The following is a 16,171-nucleotide window of genomic DNA, read 5'->3' as shown; positions in this document are numbered from 1 at the left end:
TTTCTGATAACCTAGGAAAAAAGATCCTTAAGTATTATGATTATGCTGTTAAACCTTTATTGTATCCAGGAAAACAAATCGGAGTGAGAAAGAACTGTACGGAGCCTGAGAAGCGTTAAGCTATGGCAGTATCTGCCTTCGTTGTTTAACTGCATTCAAAACCCAAATACCGGCAAGGCTGGAGACGAAAAGAGCTGCTGATGCTGTGTCGTGGGGGAGAGCGTGAAATCCCTGTGTCGTAGCCATGGGGGAGAGCATGAAATCCCTGTGTCGTAGCCATGGTGCCTCTGGCTAAACATCACTGAGGTCTGGGCGAGGGGAGGGGTGGGTTTAAGCCGGATGGTCAGTCTCTCCTCCTAGACGGTTTGTACGGTACGGCTCCAGCGCCGTGCGCGCGCCTCCACGGCCCGCACCGGCATTTCGGCGCTTGCCTGCTCGCCGCCTGGCCTCTCCGAAGCCAGTTACTTGGTTTGGGCGGGCGGAGTCCTTCGCGCCATCGCCGTGCGTCCCGTCAGCTGAACTGCTCGGCGAGGTCCCTGCTGGGACAAAGCTCCCGGAGTTTCAACGGAACTTTTGCTTTCTGTGTTTTGCAGAAGAACGAATGGCTCTGCTTGAACTGCCAAACTCAGCGGCTGCTCGAAGGCAGCCTCGGCGACCCTGCCCCGATGCCGCTGCCTGCCCCAAAGCAACCGCCCGCCGGCTCCCCGCGGCACCAGCCGCCAGCCACCGGCCAGCAGCAGAGAGCACCCGCGCCGGCGCCCGCCGAGCCGGCAGCACCCCCCGAGCGGCAGCCCTCGCCCGCGAGGAGCCTTCAGGCTGCCGAGCAGAGCAGGGCCCCGAGCCCTGCCCCGCCGGAGAAGAAGCCCCCGGCGCCGGCAGAGGAAAAGCCGCCGCCCAAAGCTGCCCCAGAGCCTTCCAGAGCTCCTGAGAGCGCTGCGCCGAAGGGGAAGAGCGCAACCCCCAAACCGGCGGTGGAGAGCAAGGAGAGCCGGGCACCCCCCGAGGCGCCGCGGGCGAAGGAGCAGGAGGTGAGCTCTCAGGGCGCGTCCGGCTCCGAGCCTCCCTGGGGACCGCGTCCCACCCAGGGCTGGTGCGGTGCCAAGCCGTGCCTCCACCGGCGGCCGTGCTCGGAAACAGGGGGGTTTATTCCCAGTCAGAGCAGGAACCACATCGCCAGGCCCGTTTGCCTCGGGAAACAGCCTTTGGGGAAACGGTGAGCTCAAATGCTGCTGGCTCGGCGTTTCCAAACCGCTTAGGAACTTCACACGCTCTATAGCAGCGTGCCGGTATCTGCCTTCTCTTATTAAGATCACGTCGATTTATGCATAATACAATAGTTCAGGTCGTCTTTGGATTAGTTTTAAAATAATATAAAGGCAGTCGAATTTGTCGTTAAATGGAAAACTCATTTCACAACGTTTCATGTTGCAGCAGGGAGCATTTTTCAAGCTCCTCGCCCCACCTTTTTTAAAACTCAATGCAATTTGGGGAAAAGTTTGGCTGCGTTGGGATGGTTTTTCCCCATGAGCAACCATCCCAGCAGCAGCCAGCACAGCCCCCCTCGGGGAGGGGACGCGGCGGGAGGTCCCCCCCCAGCCGGGAGGGGACAGCTGCCCCCCATGCTGCTGTGCAGCCCCTGGGAAGAGGCTCCTGGCACTTTCGAAATCAAATAAGGTCCGTGGTGCCTCCGTGCTGGTGGGGTGACGGGCCCTGCCGGTAGCAGGGGGGCCAGGCGCGACGATGCTTTCCCCGCGGCTCGGAGGCTTGCCCCCGTGCTGCCTAATTGTAACGTCAATTAAAACGACCTGTTTATTTCTGCTGGCATCTAACGAGGATCCTGGGGGCCACTCTGCTTCTGAAGGCTGCTTCGCAGGGCTGTCAGTCAGGGAAATTAAAGTTCATTAGAAGGCGGCCGTCCCCCACGGCTGCCGCTGGCGAAGCTCCTGTCCTCTCGGTGCCGCCGTGCCAGCCTGGCCGGGCACTGCGGTGCAAGGGCTGCCCCCTCCCCAGACCCCCCGTTAGCAGTGCTCCCGGTCCTCCCTGTGCGGGCAGCTGCCTGCGGGGAGAGCGGCAGCAGCTCCGCCCTCACACCCCTTGCCCAGGGAAGGGCGTGCGGCCATGGGTACCCCAGGGCTTACAGCTGGGCTGGGCCGCCACTGGCTCTCTAAGTAGCGGGCAGTAAAAAAATTGGTATTGCTATGAGACAGCCTTCTCCTGTTAGTTACTGGGGAGATGACGCTGACGGGGCCCGTTTTTTTAAACATGTTTGTGAGTCCCACAGTGCCTGTGCCCCCCAGGATGTTTGCTGTGCCATCCCCTGCTTGCGGCACACTCCGCCACCTGCCTTCGTTAGCGTGCAGACAAATTGCTGGCGAGCCGCTGGGGGGGACTCGGGGCGGCCCCCAGCCTTCGTGCTGGCCTGGCTCCCAAAACTGCCCAGACCTTCTGGGTGCTCCCCAGGGGAGGATGAGGGGGGAAGCAGGGGGAGCAGCTGCCCGGGCCTGACGCTGTGTTCTCCCTCGCCCGCAGGACGGGAGCAAGCCTTACCCCCCGGACCTGTCCCGCAGCCCCCAGAGCCTGAGCGACACCGGCTACTCCTCCGACGGCATCTCCAGCTCGCAGAGCGAGATCACCGGCCTGGTGCAGCAGGAGGAGGAGAAGCTGAGCGGCACCGGGCTGGCCGGGCAGAGCCCCCCCAGCCCCTCCGAGCTCACCAAGCTGGAGAGCAGCATGCGGCCCCTCCTGGAAGGCCGGGGCGCCCCGCCGGAGCCCGCCGAGCGCGGCAAGGAGCCGCGGGAGGAACAGCGGCAGCGGCAGCGGCCGCGGTACCTCTCCATCACCCCCGAAGCCTTCGACTCGGATGAGGAGCTGGAGGACATCCTGGAGGAGGACGAGGACTCGCTGGAGTGGGAGAACCAGCGGGAGCGGCGGGAGAGCGCAGAGTCCTCGGACGAGTTCGGCAGCAAGCTGCGGCACGACTACGTGGAGGACAGCAGCGAGGGGGGCATCTCCCCAGTGCCCCCCCGGCCCACGGGCCGGGAGGCGGAGGCAAGCGATGAGGAGTTCATGCGGAGGCAGATCCTGGAGATGAGCGCAGAGGAGGACAACCTCGAGGAGGAGGAGGAGGAGGGCTACGGGCGCGCCAAGTACGGCGTCCCCAAAGCCGGGCAGAAGGCCGAGGCAGAGAAGGGCAAAGAGCCAGCGTCGGCCAAGCGGCGCCTGTCGCACGGCCCCAGCAGCCTGTACAAGGAGGAGAGGAAGGAGCTGGAGGCGGTGGAGGGCGATGACTTGAGCACGGCCCAGGGGGGGCTGCGGCGCTTCAAGACCATCGAGCTGAACAGCACGACCGGCTACGGCCGGGAGATGGAGATGGGCCAGGAGGCAGACGCCAGCCTGGACCGGGAGCCTGAGCTGGAGATGGAAAGCCTGACGGGCTCCCCCGAGGAGCGCTCCCGGGGCGAGTACTCCTCCACCCTGCCGGCCACGACACCCAGCTACACCTCGGGCACCTCGCCCACCTCCATCTCCTCCCTGGAGGAGGACAGCGACAGCAGCCCCAGCCGTCGGCAGCGGCTGGAGGAGGTGAAGCAGCAGAGGAAGGCTCGTCACCGCTCGCATGGCCCCTTGCTGCCCACCATCGAGGACTCGTCCGAGGAGGAGGAGCTGCGGGAGGAAGAGGAGCTTCTGCGGGAGCAGGAGAAGATGCGGGAGGTGGAGCAGCAGCGCATCCGGAGCACGGCGCGCAAGACCAAGCGTGACAAGGAGGAGCTGAGGGCCCAGCGGAGGAGGGAGCGCTCCAAAACCCCCCCCAGCAACCTCTCCCCCATCGAGGACGCCTCCCCCACCGAGGAGCTGCGGCAGGCGGCGGAGATGGAGGAGCTGCACCGCTCCTCCTGCTCCGAGTACTCGCCCTCCGTCGACTCGGAGGCCGAGAGCTTCGACGCCGTGGCCTCCAAGCTGTACAAGTCGGGCAGCGAGTACAACCTGCCCACCTTCATGTCGCTGTACTCCCCGACGGAGAAGGGGGAGAGCAGCCCCAGCCAGCCCGCCAGCAAGCCCCTCAAGAGCGCTGAGGAAGCCTACGAGGAGATGATGAGGAAGGCGGAGATGATGCAGAAGCAGCAGGTCCAGCAGGCCCAGCCGGCCGTTTCCTACGGCAGCGCCTACCAGCAGGTTGGCTACCGCGGCACTGAGGGCCAGAACGGCTTCGAGTACCAGTACGCCGAGGAGTACCGGTACGACGGCAGCCCCGCGCACCCCTCCCAGCCTGGCTATCCGAGCGCCCTGCCGAAGGCGGGAGCGGTGTACGAGGAGATCCTGCAGACCTCGCAGAGCATCTCCAGGATGCACCAGTCCTCCTCCTTCGACCTGGCCCTTGAGCAGGGAGAGAAGGCGAAGGGGCAGGAGGAGGCGTACCAGGAGAAGCGCTTCCTCAACGCCGAGAGCGCCTACGCCGACCTGATGAAGCAGAACGGCGGTCCGCTCACCCCCGGCACCAGCCCCACGCAGCTCTCCGCTCCCGTCTCCTTTGCCGCCTCCGACAGCAGCGCAGGCAAGGCCATTCCTGACGTCCGGGTCACCCAGCATTTTGCAAAAGAGGGGCAAGACCTGGCCAAGCTCCAGAGCACCCCAGCAGCACCCAGCCCGGCACCCAAGGCTGCCGCCCCTCCTTACGCCTACGGCAAAGGCACGGGTGCGGTGACGACGGCGGTGGCGAGCGGCCCCGGGAGCGCACCACGGAGCTACAGCTCCTCAGCTCCGGAGGCCCCGTCAGTAGCCGGCAGAAGCTACGGCCCAGTGAAGAGCACCGTCAGCTACGGCTCGCAGACAGAGGACGCCGGCAGAAGCAAGGCGGCAGTGGAGATCAGCGTGCAGACAGCCAGGGAGAAGCTCCCGGCCGCGAGCGACAGCAAGCCCCCGCCGCCCAAGACGTACCCCTTCTTCAAGAGCTCCAGCCCTCCGCTCTCACCCACCTCCCCCACGCAGAGTCCCACCCGCGCCGCAAAGGCCACGGCAGAGTTTTCCACGCAGACGCAGAGCCCCCTCCTCCCCTACGAGGGTCCCGCCGCCGCCGCCGGCCCCACCGCCTCGTCCCCCATGGTGGCACAGGGGACGCAGACGCCGCACCGGGCGGGCTCGCCGCGCCTTGCTCGGCAGCCCTCCTCGCAGGACGCCCCCTTCATGCTGATCACGCTGGCGGCCGACGCGGCCAGCCAAACCAAGCCGGCCAGCTCTGGCTCCTCGACGTCCCCCACCTCGTCCCCCACCAGGCTGAGCCGGCAGCTGCCGGCACATGGCTACAGCCAGGTGCCAGAGCTGGAGCAGCCGCCGGGTGCCTACATCAGGGCACAGCCGGCGAAGGAGCAAGCCCAGAAGGCACCTGCTGTGACTTCAGCCGCCGACGGCATCGCGGGGCTCTACAGCTGGGGCGCGCTCCCGGCGGAAAACATCTCCCTCTGCCGCATCTCCTCCGTCCCCGGCACGTCCCGGGTCGAGCCAGGGCCCAAGGCACCGAGCACTAACGCCGTGGACTTACGGACCGCGCTGAAGACTGCCCCCATCATCATAACGGACCAAGGCATGGATCTAACCTCCTTGGCCACAGAGGCCAGGAAGTACTGCCTGACCTTGGACCACATCCCGAGCCGGCAGTCCACGGCCATCCAGCCCTTGATCATCAACCTCAACGCCCAGGAGCAGCCCCATGCCATCATCGCGGCAGCCAGCACCGCCGGCCTGGCCATCGCCTCCCCCATGCTCCTCTCGCAGCCCAAGCAGCCTGTGGTCTACGGAGACCCTTTCCAGAGCCGGGTGGACTTCGGGCAGGGGACCGGGAGCCCGGTGTGCTTGGCACAGGTGAAGCAGGTGGAGCAGGGTGTCCAGACGGCCGCCGTCAGAGCCGGCGGGGTGGCCGGCGGCAAGCCCGAGCCCGCGGCTGCCCCCCAGACCAAGTTTGCGAGGTACGGCGTGCCGGGCCAGATGGTGAAGAAGGATGTGCTCATCGCGCAGACCGGCGGGGCGCAGAACGTCGTCAGCCTCCCGCAGCCCTTCCCGCCGGAGCCGGGCTCAGAACTGTACCGGGCGGTGCCGGTGGAGCTGAAGAGCCAGAGCCCTCTCCTCGCCCTGGGCGGCAAGAAGTCCCAGGTGATGATGGTGCAGATGGAGGAGGCGGCAGCCGGCCCGGTGACCAAAGTGCTGAAGGAGGAGCCGCCGGCCAACGTGCTGGACCTCACGGGCGTGAAGCCGGAGAGCCAGGTGGCTTGCTGCGACGTGGTCTACAAGTTCCCCTTCGGCAGCAGCTGCACCGGCGCTTTCAACCCCACCTCCAAGATGCCGGAGAAGAAAGCCGGGGAGGTGGCGGCACCCGGCCGGAAAGCCAGCGGGCCCCTCTATGGCAGCAGAGAGCCGGAGCTGCCGGAGACCTTCCCCTACCAGGAGCAACCGGCCCCGGCACCCGCGCTCTACGAGGAGCAGAAGTTTTACCCCGCCGGCACCTTTGGCCGCCTGTACTCCTCCATGTCAGACACAAACCTCTCTGAAATCGGGATGAGCTACTACCCCACAAAGGGGGATCAGCCCTTCCCGTCCCCGGCAGGCGATGCCGCCGTGGACCTCAGCACCATGAAGCACTCCTACAGCGTGGGCTTTGCCGAGGGGGGTTACCTGGGCCAGGGGCTGCAGTACGGCTCCTTCTCCGACCTCCGCCAGCCGGCAGAGCTGCTGGGCCACCCGCTCCCCATGCGGAGGTACAGCTCGGCCTCCAACATCTACTCCGACTACCGCTTCTCGCCCCGGGGGGACCTGGCCAGCTTCCAGGAGTCCAGCCTGGCCCACTACAGTGCCACCACGGCGCGCGAGATCAGCCGCATGTGCGCCGCTCTCAACTCCATGGACCAGTACGGGGGCCGGCACGCCAACGGCCCCGACCTGCTGCCCTACGGCCCCGGCGCCGGGCCAGGGGGTGCGGCGGGGCTGGCGGCTCAGCAGCAGGGCCCCGCGCCCCCCAAACCCGGTGGGATGTACAACCCCACCTTCCCCGAGGCGCGGCAGGGCTTCGGCAACCTGGCGCAGTACAACGTCCCCGGCGTCCGCGTGGGCGCTGTCCGGCAGATGTTCCCTTCCACCGCCACCGTGCGGGCCGCCGACGGCATGATCTACTCCACCATCAACACGCCCATTGCCTCCACGCTGCCCATCACCACCCAGCCGGCCTCGGTGCTGCGGCCCATGCTGCGCAGGCTGTACAGACCCTACAGCCCGGGCGGTGTGGCGGCGGTCCCGCTGGCCAGCCTGGCCAGGCTGCCGGTCGTCACCCCCCGTGTCCCGCTGGCAGCACAGGGCCTCTACCGCTACCCGGCCCCCGGCCGGCCAGCCCCGGCGGCCTCGCTGATGGAGACGCCCGTCTACCTGGGCAAGCCCGTCAGCACGGCGGCGGTGGCGGCGGCGGGTGCTGGTCCCGCTCCGAAAGCCCCCGCTGCCCCCACCGGTGGCTTGCAGAGAGCGGAGACAGCGGGGGCTGCTCCCCGTGCCGAGGGGCCGGTGGCCGGCAAGGAGGGCGGGCAGGCGGCCGCGGTGCCGAAGCCGCCGCTGGACGGGGCCCAGCGGGAGGAGCGGGAGCGGGAGGAGGAACGGCAGCGCAAGCAGCAGGAGCACGTGCTGCAGCTGGAGCGGGAGCGCGTGGAGCTGGAGAAGCTGCGGCAGCTGCGGCTGCAGGAGGAGCTGGAACGGGAGCGTGCGGAGCTGCAGCGGCACCGGGAGAAGGAGCAGCTGCTGGTGCAGCGGGAGCTGCAGGAGCTGCAGTGCATCAAGCAGCAGGTGCTGCAGCAGCAGCACGAGGAGCGGCACGCGCAGCTGGCGCTGCAGCGGGAGCAGCTCGCCCAGCAGCGCCTCCAGCTCGAGCACATCCACCAGCTCCAGCACCAGCTGCAGCAGCAGCTGGAGGAGCAGAAGCGGCAGAAGAGCACCTTCCCCGCGCCCGCCGAGCCCACCGCCCGCCCGCCCGAGGGGCCCGCCGAGGCGCCGCGGGGCCCCCCGCACAACGGGCAGGTGTGGCCCCCATCGGGCGAGGCACCGCCGGAGGGGCCCGCCGGCCCCCGCTACCCCACGCCGCAGCGGCCGCTCAGCAGCTCGGCCTCGGACATGTCGCTGCAAGCCGAGGAGCCCTGGGAGCCTGGCCGGGGCATCAAGAAGAGGAACTCGATGCCGCGGCTGCGGGATGCCTACGAGAAGGAGGCGGCCCGGGAGGCCTTCACGGCGAGGAAGACGGCAGACAGCAGCGTGCAGACGGATGAGGAGGACAGCGAGGAGCGGTACCTGCTGTCGCGGCGGCGGCGGGCACGGCGCAGCGCCGACTGCAGCGTGCAGACGGACGAGGAGGACAGCGGGGAGTGGGAGCAGCCCGTGCGCCGCCGGCGCTCCCGGCCCTCGCGGCATTCTGAGGCCGGCGCCGAGGGCAAGCCCGAGGGGGCGGCCCGCGGCACGGCCAGCGTGGGCATCCAGACCATCAGCGACTGCTCGGTGCAGACGGAGCCTGACCAGCTCCTCCGCGTCTCCCCCTCCATCCACATCACCGCCCACGACCCCCGGGTGGAGATTGTCAAGTACATCTCGGCCCCGGAGAAGACGCAGCGGGGCGAGAGCCTGGCCTGCCAGACGGAGCCGGAGCCGGCCCCCCAGCCCGGCGTCGTGGTCCCCCAGCTGACGGTGCCCACCACCATCCCGCCCTACTCCACCAACCTCCAGATGGTGAGCACGGGCCCCCTGGACCCCCACGCCGTCCGGCAGCAGACCCTGGGCAAGTTTGAGAAGAAGAAGCCGGACCCCCTGGAAATCGGCTACCAGTCGCATCTGCCGGCCGACTCCCTCTCCCAGCTGGTGACCCGCCAGCCGCCCCGCTCTCCCCAGGTCCTCTACTCGCCCGTCTCCCCCCTCTCCCCCCACCGCCTCCTGGAGTCCTCCTTCGCCACCAGCGAGCGGCTGAACAAGGCTCACGTCCCCCCGCAGAAGCACTTCGCCGACTCGGCCCAGCGCCAGCAGACGCTGCCGCGCCCCATCAAGACCATGCAGCGCTCCCTCTCCGACCCCAAGCCCATCAGCCCCACGGCCGAGGAGGCCGGCAAGGACAGGTTCTCCCTCTACCAGCACCCGCTGCTCCCTGGCACCCAGGTACATCAGTGCGGGGAACCACCTTTCCCTCGGGGAACGGCCCCAGGAGGCCCCTTGGGACATTTGGGTTTCGTTAGCGCTGCGGCAATTAATATTTTAAAAGGCTGGCTTCCCGCCGCAGCTGCTGGCAGCCGGTGGGCACGGACGCGTGCACCAAAGCCGGCGGGAGGCCCTGGAGCTCCAGGGGCTGCACGAGCCCGTCGGTGGGCAGGAGCGCTGCCGGGTGGCAGCATCAGGGCTGTCCCCTGCCCCCTGCCCCAGCCGGGTCCCCCTCCTCTCCCACGGAGCAGCCGCCGTGCACGGCTCCGTTTCAGGTCGCGGTGGCTCTCGCGCCCACCTTTTCCCCCACACGCTGCGGTTGCCTTGGGCTGCCAAGCGCCCCGCAAAGAGCCCCAGGGCAATTCCCGGGGCAGCAGCAGCCCCCGGCCGCTCCCCTGAGCCCCGCTGCCAAGCACCCGAGGACAGAAAGCAGTTTTTGCGGCAGGCAGCGGCGTGCACGCGGCCGGCCCGGCGCTTGGCTGGCTGCCACCCCCGGTAATTACTCACGGAAAGCGCCCTGCCTGTTACTTCCATCCTATATATTGTGCTTTTACATAAACGCCGCTTCCCCGGTGCGTGGGGGGACACGTGCTCGGCGGGCCGCCTCGCCGCAGCCCCGGGGCACGGGAGGGGCTCCGTGACGCTCGGGGAGGACGCGGGGGGGGGGACGCCCGCCCGCGCTCCTGACCAGGTGTCCCTTGGCTTTGCAGGCGGGGGGGCTGCAGTCGAGCCCGCTGGTGCGCAAGGTGAAGCGGACGCTGCCCAGCCCGCCGCCCGAGGAGCCCCACGTCCCCCTGGCCAGCCCGGCTGCCCCCCAGCTCTACCTGAGCAGCCTGGCCCCCAAGGCCACCGCGCCAGTCACCAAGGCGAGCCTGCTGAAGGAGCTGGACCGCGACCTGAAGCTGGTGGAGCACGAGGCCACCAAGCTGCGGAAGAAGCAGGCGGAGCTGGATGAAGAGGAGAAGGAGATCGACGCCAAGCTGAAGTACCTGGAGCTGGGCATCACCCAGCGCAAGGAGTCGCTGCTGAAGGAGCGGGGGGGCGGGCGGGACCACCCCTACCTGCGCTGCCCCGGGGACCGCCGCGACTACCTGTCTGACAGCGAGCTGCACAGCCTGCGCCTCGCCGCCTACGACGGCGCCGGCCTGCGCTCCGCAACCACCGGGCAGTACCCCGACTTCGCCGCTGCCACCGCCTCCTCCTACGGCGCCTACCCCTACCCTGCCCCGCAGGGCCCCGCCGCCTTCCCGCCGGCACGCCTGCAGCCCCCCCAGTACCCCGCAGCCAGCACCTCGCAGGACGGCTTGCCAGCGGCCCCGCTGCCCGCCTTCGCCTCGCCCGGCACCTTCCCAGCCCCCGGCGCCGCGTACCCGGAGCTGGGCACCCCGGGCCAGCCAGGCTTCCGGCCCCAAAACCCCTACCAAGCCCCGAGCGCCTTCGCTGGGGTGGCCGCTGTGCCGGCGGCACAGCCTGCCCTCTTCCAGAGCCCGGCGGAGGTGGCTGGCGGGCACCAGAAGCCACGGCAGACCTCGCTGGCTGACCTGGAGCAGAAGATCCCCACCAACTACGAGGTCATTGGTGCGGCCACCAGCTCCTCTGCCGTCCCCGACGTCACCTTCAGCGCCGCGACGGTGAGCAGCGGCTACGAGCAGTACAAGGCGCCCGAGGCCCGGCCGGCCGAGAGAGCTAGCGCAGTGCAGGGCCCCTCGGCCAGCTTCTCCTCCGAGTCCCTCTACACCAGCCTGGAGCAGAACATCCCCCGTAACTACGTGATGATCGAGGACATCAGCGAGCTCACCAAGGAGAGCCCAGCGGCGGAGGGGCAGAAAGCGGAGCCAGTGGGCACGGCCACCGACAGCCGCCACGGCAGAGAGAAGAGCGAGCTGGGGGACGCCGAGGGCTCCAGCCGGCCCTGCTGCTACACCAGAGCCGAGGAGGAGTCTGAGGAGGACATCTACGACCACCATGGCCCCGACCATCGAGGAAAGAACAGCTACCACCGGGGCCCGGAGAGCAATGGCAGGGTGTCAGGGAGCTCCGCCGGCTCCTCCTACTACTACGGGGATGGTGAGTACCGGCACTCCTCACGGGCGGACAAGCACGGCTCCGGTGCGGCACTGCCGAAGCATTCGTCCAAGAACCTGGCACCCGCCGTCTCCTCGAAGCGCAGCAAGCACAGGAAGCAGGGCATGGAGCAGAAGATCTCCAAGTTCTCCCCCATCGAAGAAGCCAAAGACGTGGAGTCGGACTTAGCCTCCTACGCGGCGACGACCTCGGTCAGTAGCAGCAACGTGGCCTCCAGGGCCAAGAAGCTGCAGGAGGAGATCACCTACGGCCTGAAGAAGAACGTCTACGAGCAGCAGAAGTACTACGGCGTCTCCAGCCGGGAGCTGGTGGACGAGGAGGAGCGGGTCTACTCCACCAGCAGCAGAACCCGCTCCTCCGGCTACGGGGTGGAAAAGTCCTCCGGCCGTGAGGCGGGCGGCCGGAGCAAGTCCTACGAGCGGGAGGGCGCAGAGCGCTCCCAGAAAGGCGGCTCCAAGCCCTCGTCCCTTGGCATGAGCCAGAGCCGCGGGCGGGCGCCCATCCGCACACAGCCCTCGGAGGAGGAGAGCCCCGTCAGCCCCCTGGGGAAGGCGGTGGGGGGGTCGCGTGCCACGGGGGGGCCCGGCCCCCAGTCGGCGGGGGACCCCTGCTCCCAGTTCTGCTCCAGCCACTCGTTGCCTGATGTGCAAGAGCACATCAAAGACGTGCCAAGGAGTCACTCGTACAAGCACGAGGAGGGCTACGGCATGGACGACGCCCATTGCGTCGTCTCGGACAGCGAAGGTAACGGCTCCCCGTGGTGACCACCCCAGAGCATGGCGCTTCCCCGGGGCATGCCCGTCCGCTCGTACGCAGAGACACTCTCACCACCTCAGTTTGCTTGACACGTGCCTTCCTCCCCCCCACCCCGGGCGTTCGGTGTTAGCCGGTCCCATGCGGTGCCCCGCCACGCCGTGCCGCGTCCCATCCCCACCGGCACGGGCTGTCCCCCACGCGCGTGCCCGCTGCTTGCCTCTCCCGCCTCATTGCATGGCTTCCGCCCGGGCGGCCTTGAGTGAAAGATTGACTGTGGTTTGTTTTTGGTTTCCGAAGCCTATCATTTGGGTCAGGAGGAGACAGACTGGTTTGATAAGCCCAGGGAGGCGCGGGCGGAGAGGGTCAGGCACTACGGTGGCCACTCTTCCTCGCAGAAGAGACCCCCGGTTAAACACACCTACCACGACTACGACGAGCCCCCCGATGAGGACCCGTGGCAGCACGACGACTACCCCCAGCACCGCGAGCACCGGCACCACGGGGAGTACGGGCGCCACGCCGGCACCTCCCGACACGCCAGCGACGAGCCCCCGCGCCGCTCGGCCAAGCAGCACTCGCGGGAGCCCGGCCGCCACGAGCCCCGTGGCCACGGTCCGCCGGCCACCCCCAAGAAGGCGCAGCAGCCCGAGCCCCGTGCGCCTGCGCCCTACGGCCCCGGCTCCTCCGAGTACACCCCGCCGTCCCGCCCCACCGCTCACCACCACGGCGCCGAGCCTCCCAAGGCGCAGAAGCCCCCACAGCCGCACGGGCCGGCCGCCCCAGCACCGAAGCCGGAGCCCCTTGCACACCCGCAGCAGCCGGCGGCCAGGCAGCAGCAGGCAGGGCAGCAGGCGGCACGGCAGCAGCCGGCGGCACGGCAGGCTGCCCAGCCGGCGGCCTTGGCGCAGCCCGAGGCCAGGGGCAGGACACAGGGACCCCCGTCGTCCCGGCCGCCGCAGCAGCAGCCGGGGCCAGCCCAGGTGGCGGGGAAGGCGCCGGCCACGCTCCACGCACAGCCGGGCGGGCACCCAGCACCGGCGGTAAGTAGGGGCTCGGCCGGCTCGGCTGCCTCCCCGGCCCGCGGCTCTGCCAGGGACCAGCCCAGCTGGCCGAGGCCGAGGGCTAGCAGGGGAAGGGTTGGGGACGGGAGCTGCGGGGCAAGGCGCGTCCCACCTGCGTGCCCACCGTGGCTGCCCCTGGGTGCCGCAGGAGCAGCCCGTCCCCTCGAGGGGGACCTGGGAGGGGACACCCCTGTGCCCTGGATCCCTTCCTGCCGCTTTTGGGGCTGCGGGGCCGTTTTCCCGCAGCGTCAGGGGGTTTCAGTGTCGCCTCCCGGCCCGGGCCGCCTGCCGGGGGGGCAAACCCTGAGAGCCGTTTTCCCTGTTCCAGCCGAAAGCAGAGCAGACGGACACATCCAAACCCGCAGCAAAAGTGCCACAGCAGCCAGGGAGAGCGCCCGCGGCACAGCCCCTGGGAGCAGCAGGTCAGTGGCCCCGGTGGCGCGGTGCCGTCCCTGCCGCGCCGGCCGCCCGGCACCCCGGGGGCTTGGCCAAGCCCCCCGGCCGGGCCCGTCCCCGGCTAACAGAGGCTTGCTTTGTCCCCCAGCAGACGGCAAGGCTGGTCCGAGGGCGGCTGGGCCGCGTGGTCCCACCGGGGCGGCCACGGGGCAGCCCGGGGCGGAAGGAGAGAGCGTTTTCTCCAAAATCCTGCCGGGGGGGGCGGCGGAACAAGCAGGCAAACTGACTGAAGGTGAGGGCTGCTCCCGGGGACGGGGCAGCGATGCTTTTCTGCGCCGAGACGGGGCCGGCGGCCGCAGGGGTGGCCGGGAGCAGGCGGCGGGATGCGGTGCCCCCACGGTTTGGGGCAAAACCAGCAGTTTGGGGGCTGGGGAGGCGGGGGCGGCCAGGGCGGCTGCGCCGTGCTGACGCCTCTCCCGCCTTCCCCACAGCGGTGTCGGCTTTCGGCAAGAAGTTCACTTCTTTCTGGTGAGAGAACGGCACAAGGTGAGTGCAGCTGGCGCCGCGCGCTGCGCCGCGGGCTCTCCCTGCCCCGGCCGCGCCCGACGCCCTCCCGCTCCTTCCCGCCGCAGGAGTTTGGGAAGCAAGTGGAGATCGAGTTGTTGCAGTGGAAAAACCTATGAAGAAGCCAGTGAATTCAGCACGCGGCGCCAGACTCTGAGTATAACGGTGAGCGTCCGGGGCGCAGCCACGCACTGGTCTCTTCCATCGCGTCGGTCCCCTCCGGCACACCGGTCCCCTCCGGCGTGCCATCCCCGGGGCTTCCACGGCACCGCCGTCCCCTTGGCACCCGCTGAGCCCTGCCCTGCCACGCTCCCGGCCCCCAGAGTGAGAAGGCCACGGTGCAGCCCCGTGCCATTTGCGCTGGGCCGCTCGTCCCCCTCCTCATCCCCGAGCCCCAGCCCCAAGCCACGGCGTGGGGCCTCGGCCTCGTTCCCCAGTCTCGGCAGCGCCGCGTGGGCCGATGCCGTGCGGATGCTGGTGCAGACCCCGGGCTTGCGGGGAAGGTTTGGGCGGCCCGAGCTCTGCGCCGGGAGCCCGTCCAGCGCGGGGGCGGCAGCAGCTGCTCCGCCGGCAGTGCCTCTGGCTTGCTGCCGCCCATTCGCTCGGGCCGGTGCTGCCGCTCAGCAGGGTCCCCTCCGCGGGGACGTCGCCGCTCGGGCTAACGCCTCTTTCTCTGTCTCTTGCAAGCTTTTGAAAGCAGGGCGATCCCTGGATGCTGGACCAAACGGCAGCCGAGCAGGGGCCTGGCAGATGCCCCGGGGCGGGTGCCCCCCACGCCTGGCGAGCAGCTCCAGCGCGGCACGCGGCGAGCCCCGGCGGCCGCCCCGAGGGGACGGGCCTGATCCGGACCGTTAGGTCAGGCCCCGTAGGTGGGCCGCGGCCCTTTCTCAAGATTATACGCAGAGTTGCTCCCTCCGAACCCCAGGTCTGGCCTCTTCATAGGTTTCTTCCCCCCCCCCGCGAGCCGAGGGCCGAGCGCCGTGGGCGCCGCTCCTCCTTCCCGACCCCGTCCGCCCCGCCGGGGCCATCCCCGTGCCCCCTGCACTGCGGCCCGCTCCCGGCCCCCCTGGGGAGCCCCCGGAGCGCGTCAGCTAGGACCTAACACTGTTTCACTACCGAAATACGAGGCCATAGGACTCTGACAGGCGTCACGGCCGGCCTTTGCCGACGTGGCCGCCGGCCGGGCACGCGTCCCGGCACGCGGTGCCGCCCCGAAGCCATTGGAAGCATTGAAAGGGCCGCGCTCGCCCTCGCCACGCAGCCAGCGCGCCCGCCGCCGGGCACCCCTTTTCTTTCAAGAACAGCCTTAATCATCCCACTTTGATTTCTGTGTATACCTCATCCGCACCGGGGGGGGCACGGGGCGTTGTCGGGGGGGTGTCCTTTTTTCTCAGTTTCTCTGGGTTCATTTTATTTTGGTTTTGGGGGTTTTTTTTAATCTTTCTACCAAATCCTCTTCCCTCTTTGCTTTGTGCGATGAGTTAGCACACGGGCTGTCGTCTGTAGAAGCAATAGAGTGCAGGAGGCTACAAAAGAGCACAAATCCCGTGGAACAAGATCAGGAGAGCTTTGCCTCCGGCAGTATCCTTCCTCTTACTGTGCAATCCAAGTCCTTCTCAAGCCATTTCGCGGGGACACGGGGAGGGCCGGCGCGGTGGCCGGCGGCCAAAGCCCGCTTGCCCCGCCAGGAGGGGGTTCCCCGGGGGGGGGTGGGGGTGGGGAGGGGGAGGCAGCCCGAGGAGGGGGCTTGCCAGCGTATAGCCGCACGCTGCCTGGGCCCCGCTGCCTCCCCGTGCCGGCGGCACCCCCCAGTGCCCCCCGCGGCGGGCGGCAGCCGCCCGCTCACCCGCCTGATGTTCTATGCAACGAAATAACACGACTCCAGAACAAGACCTGTGAATAGCTAATCAGTTCAATGTCGCGCCTAAGGGTTTCATTGCAAAGCGTGCCACCAAGCGACCCGGTAACTACTCCTTATCGACCGCCACCCGTGCGTATGAATTCGTGGCATGTTCGACCCACGGAGGGCCACTTTGCCAAAGGGCAGCCCTAGCGCCCGTGACCGTCTGTCCCGTCGTAGAGCATGGCTTGCTACTTCTCTGCAC

At 68.6% G+C, this 16,171-nt stretch overlaps 1 protein-coding gene across 1 annotated transcript in view; it reads left to right on the top strand.

The window, feature by feature from the left end:
* BSN (bassoon presynaptic cytomatrix protein) overlaps nucleotides 1-15,019 on the top strand; it is a 95,030-nt gene extending 80,011 nt beyond the window's left edge. Inside the window, exons 4-12 of the mRNA XM_075514385.1 lie at nucleotides 594-1,028; nucleotides 2,530-9,165; nucleotides 9,915-12,033; nucleotides 12,343-13,085; nucleotides 13,435-13,528; nucleotides 13,651-13,794; nucleotides 13,994-14,048; nucleotides 14,135-14,231; nucleotides 14,754-15,019. Of these exons, the coding sequence (XP_075370500.1) occupies nucleotides 594-1,028; nucleotides 2,530-9,165; nucleotides 9,915-12,033; nucleotides 12,343-13,085; nucleotides 13,435-13,528; nucleotides 13,651-13,794; nucleotides 13,994-14,034 (10,212 nt within the window). The 3' untranslated portion in view covers nucleotides 14,035-14,048; nucleotides 14,135-14,231; nucleotides 14,754-15,019. The remainder of the gene's footprint in view (nucleotides 1-593; nucleotides 1,029-2,529; nucleotides 9,166-9,914; nucleotides 12,034-12,342; nucleotides 13,086-13,434; nucleotides 13,529-13,650; nucleotides 13,795-13,993; nucleotides 14,049-14,134; nucleotides 14,232-14,753) is intronic.
* Nucleotides 15,020-16,171: the final 1,152 nt, after the last annotated feature.

Source organism: Mycteria americana, chromosome 11, assembly GCF_035582795.1.
Source record: "Mycteria americana isolate JAX WOST 10 ecotype Jacksonville Zoo and Gardens chromosome 11, USCA_MyAme_1.0, whole genome shotgun sequence".
Lineage (NCBI taxonomy): Eukaryota > Metazoa > Chordata > Aves > Ciconiiformes > Ciconiidae > Mycteria > Mycteria americana.
Note: the sequence above shows the minus strand (reverse complement) of the source record. Positions and strands in the feature narration are given on the sequence as shown.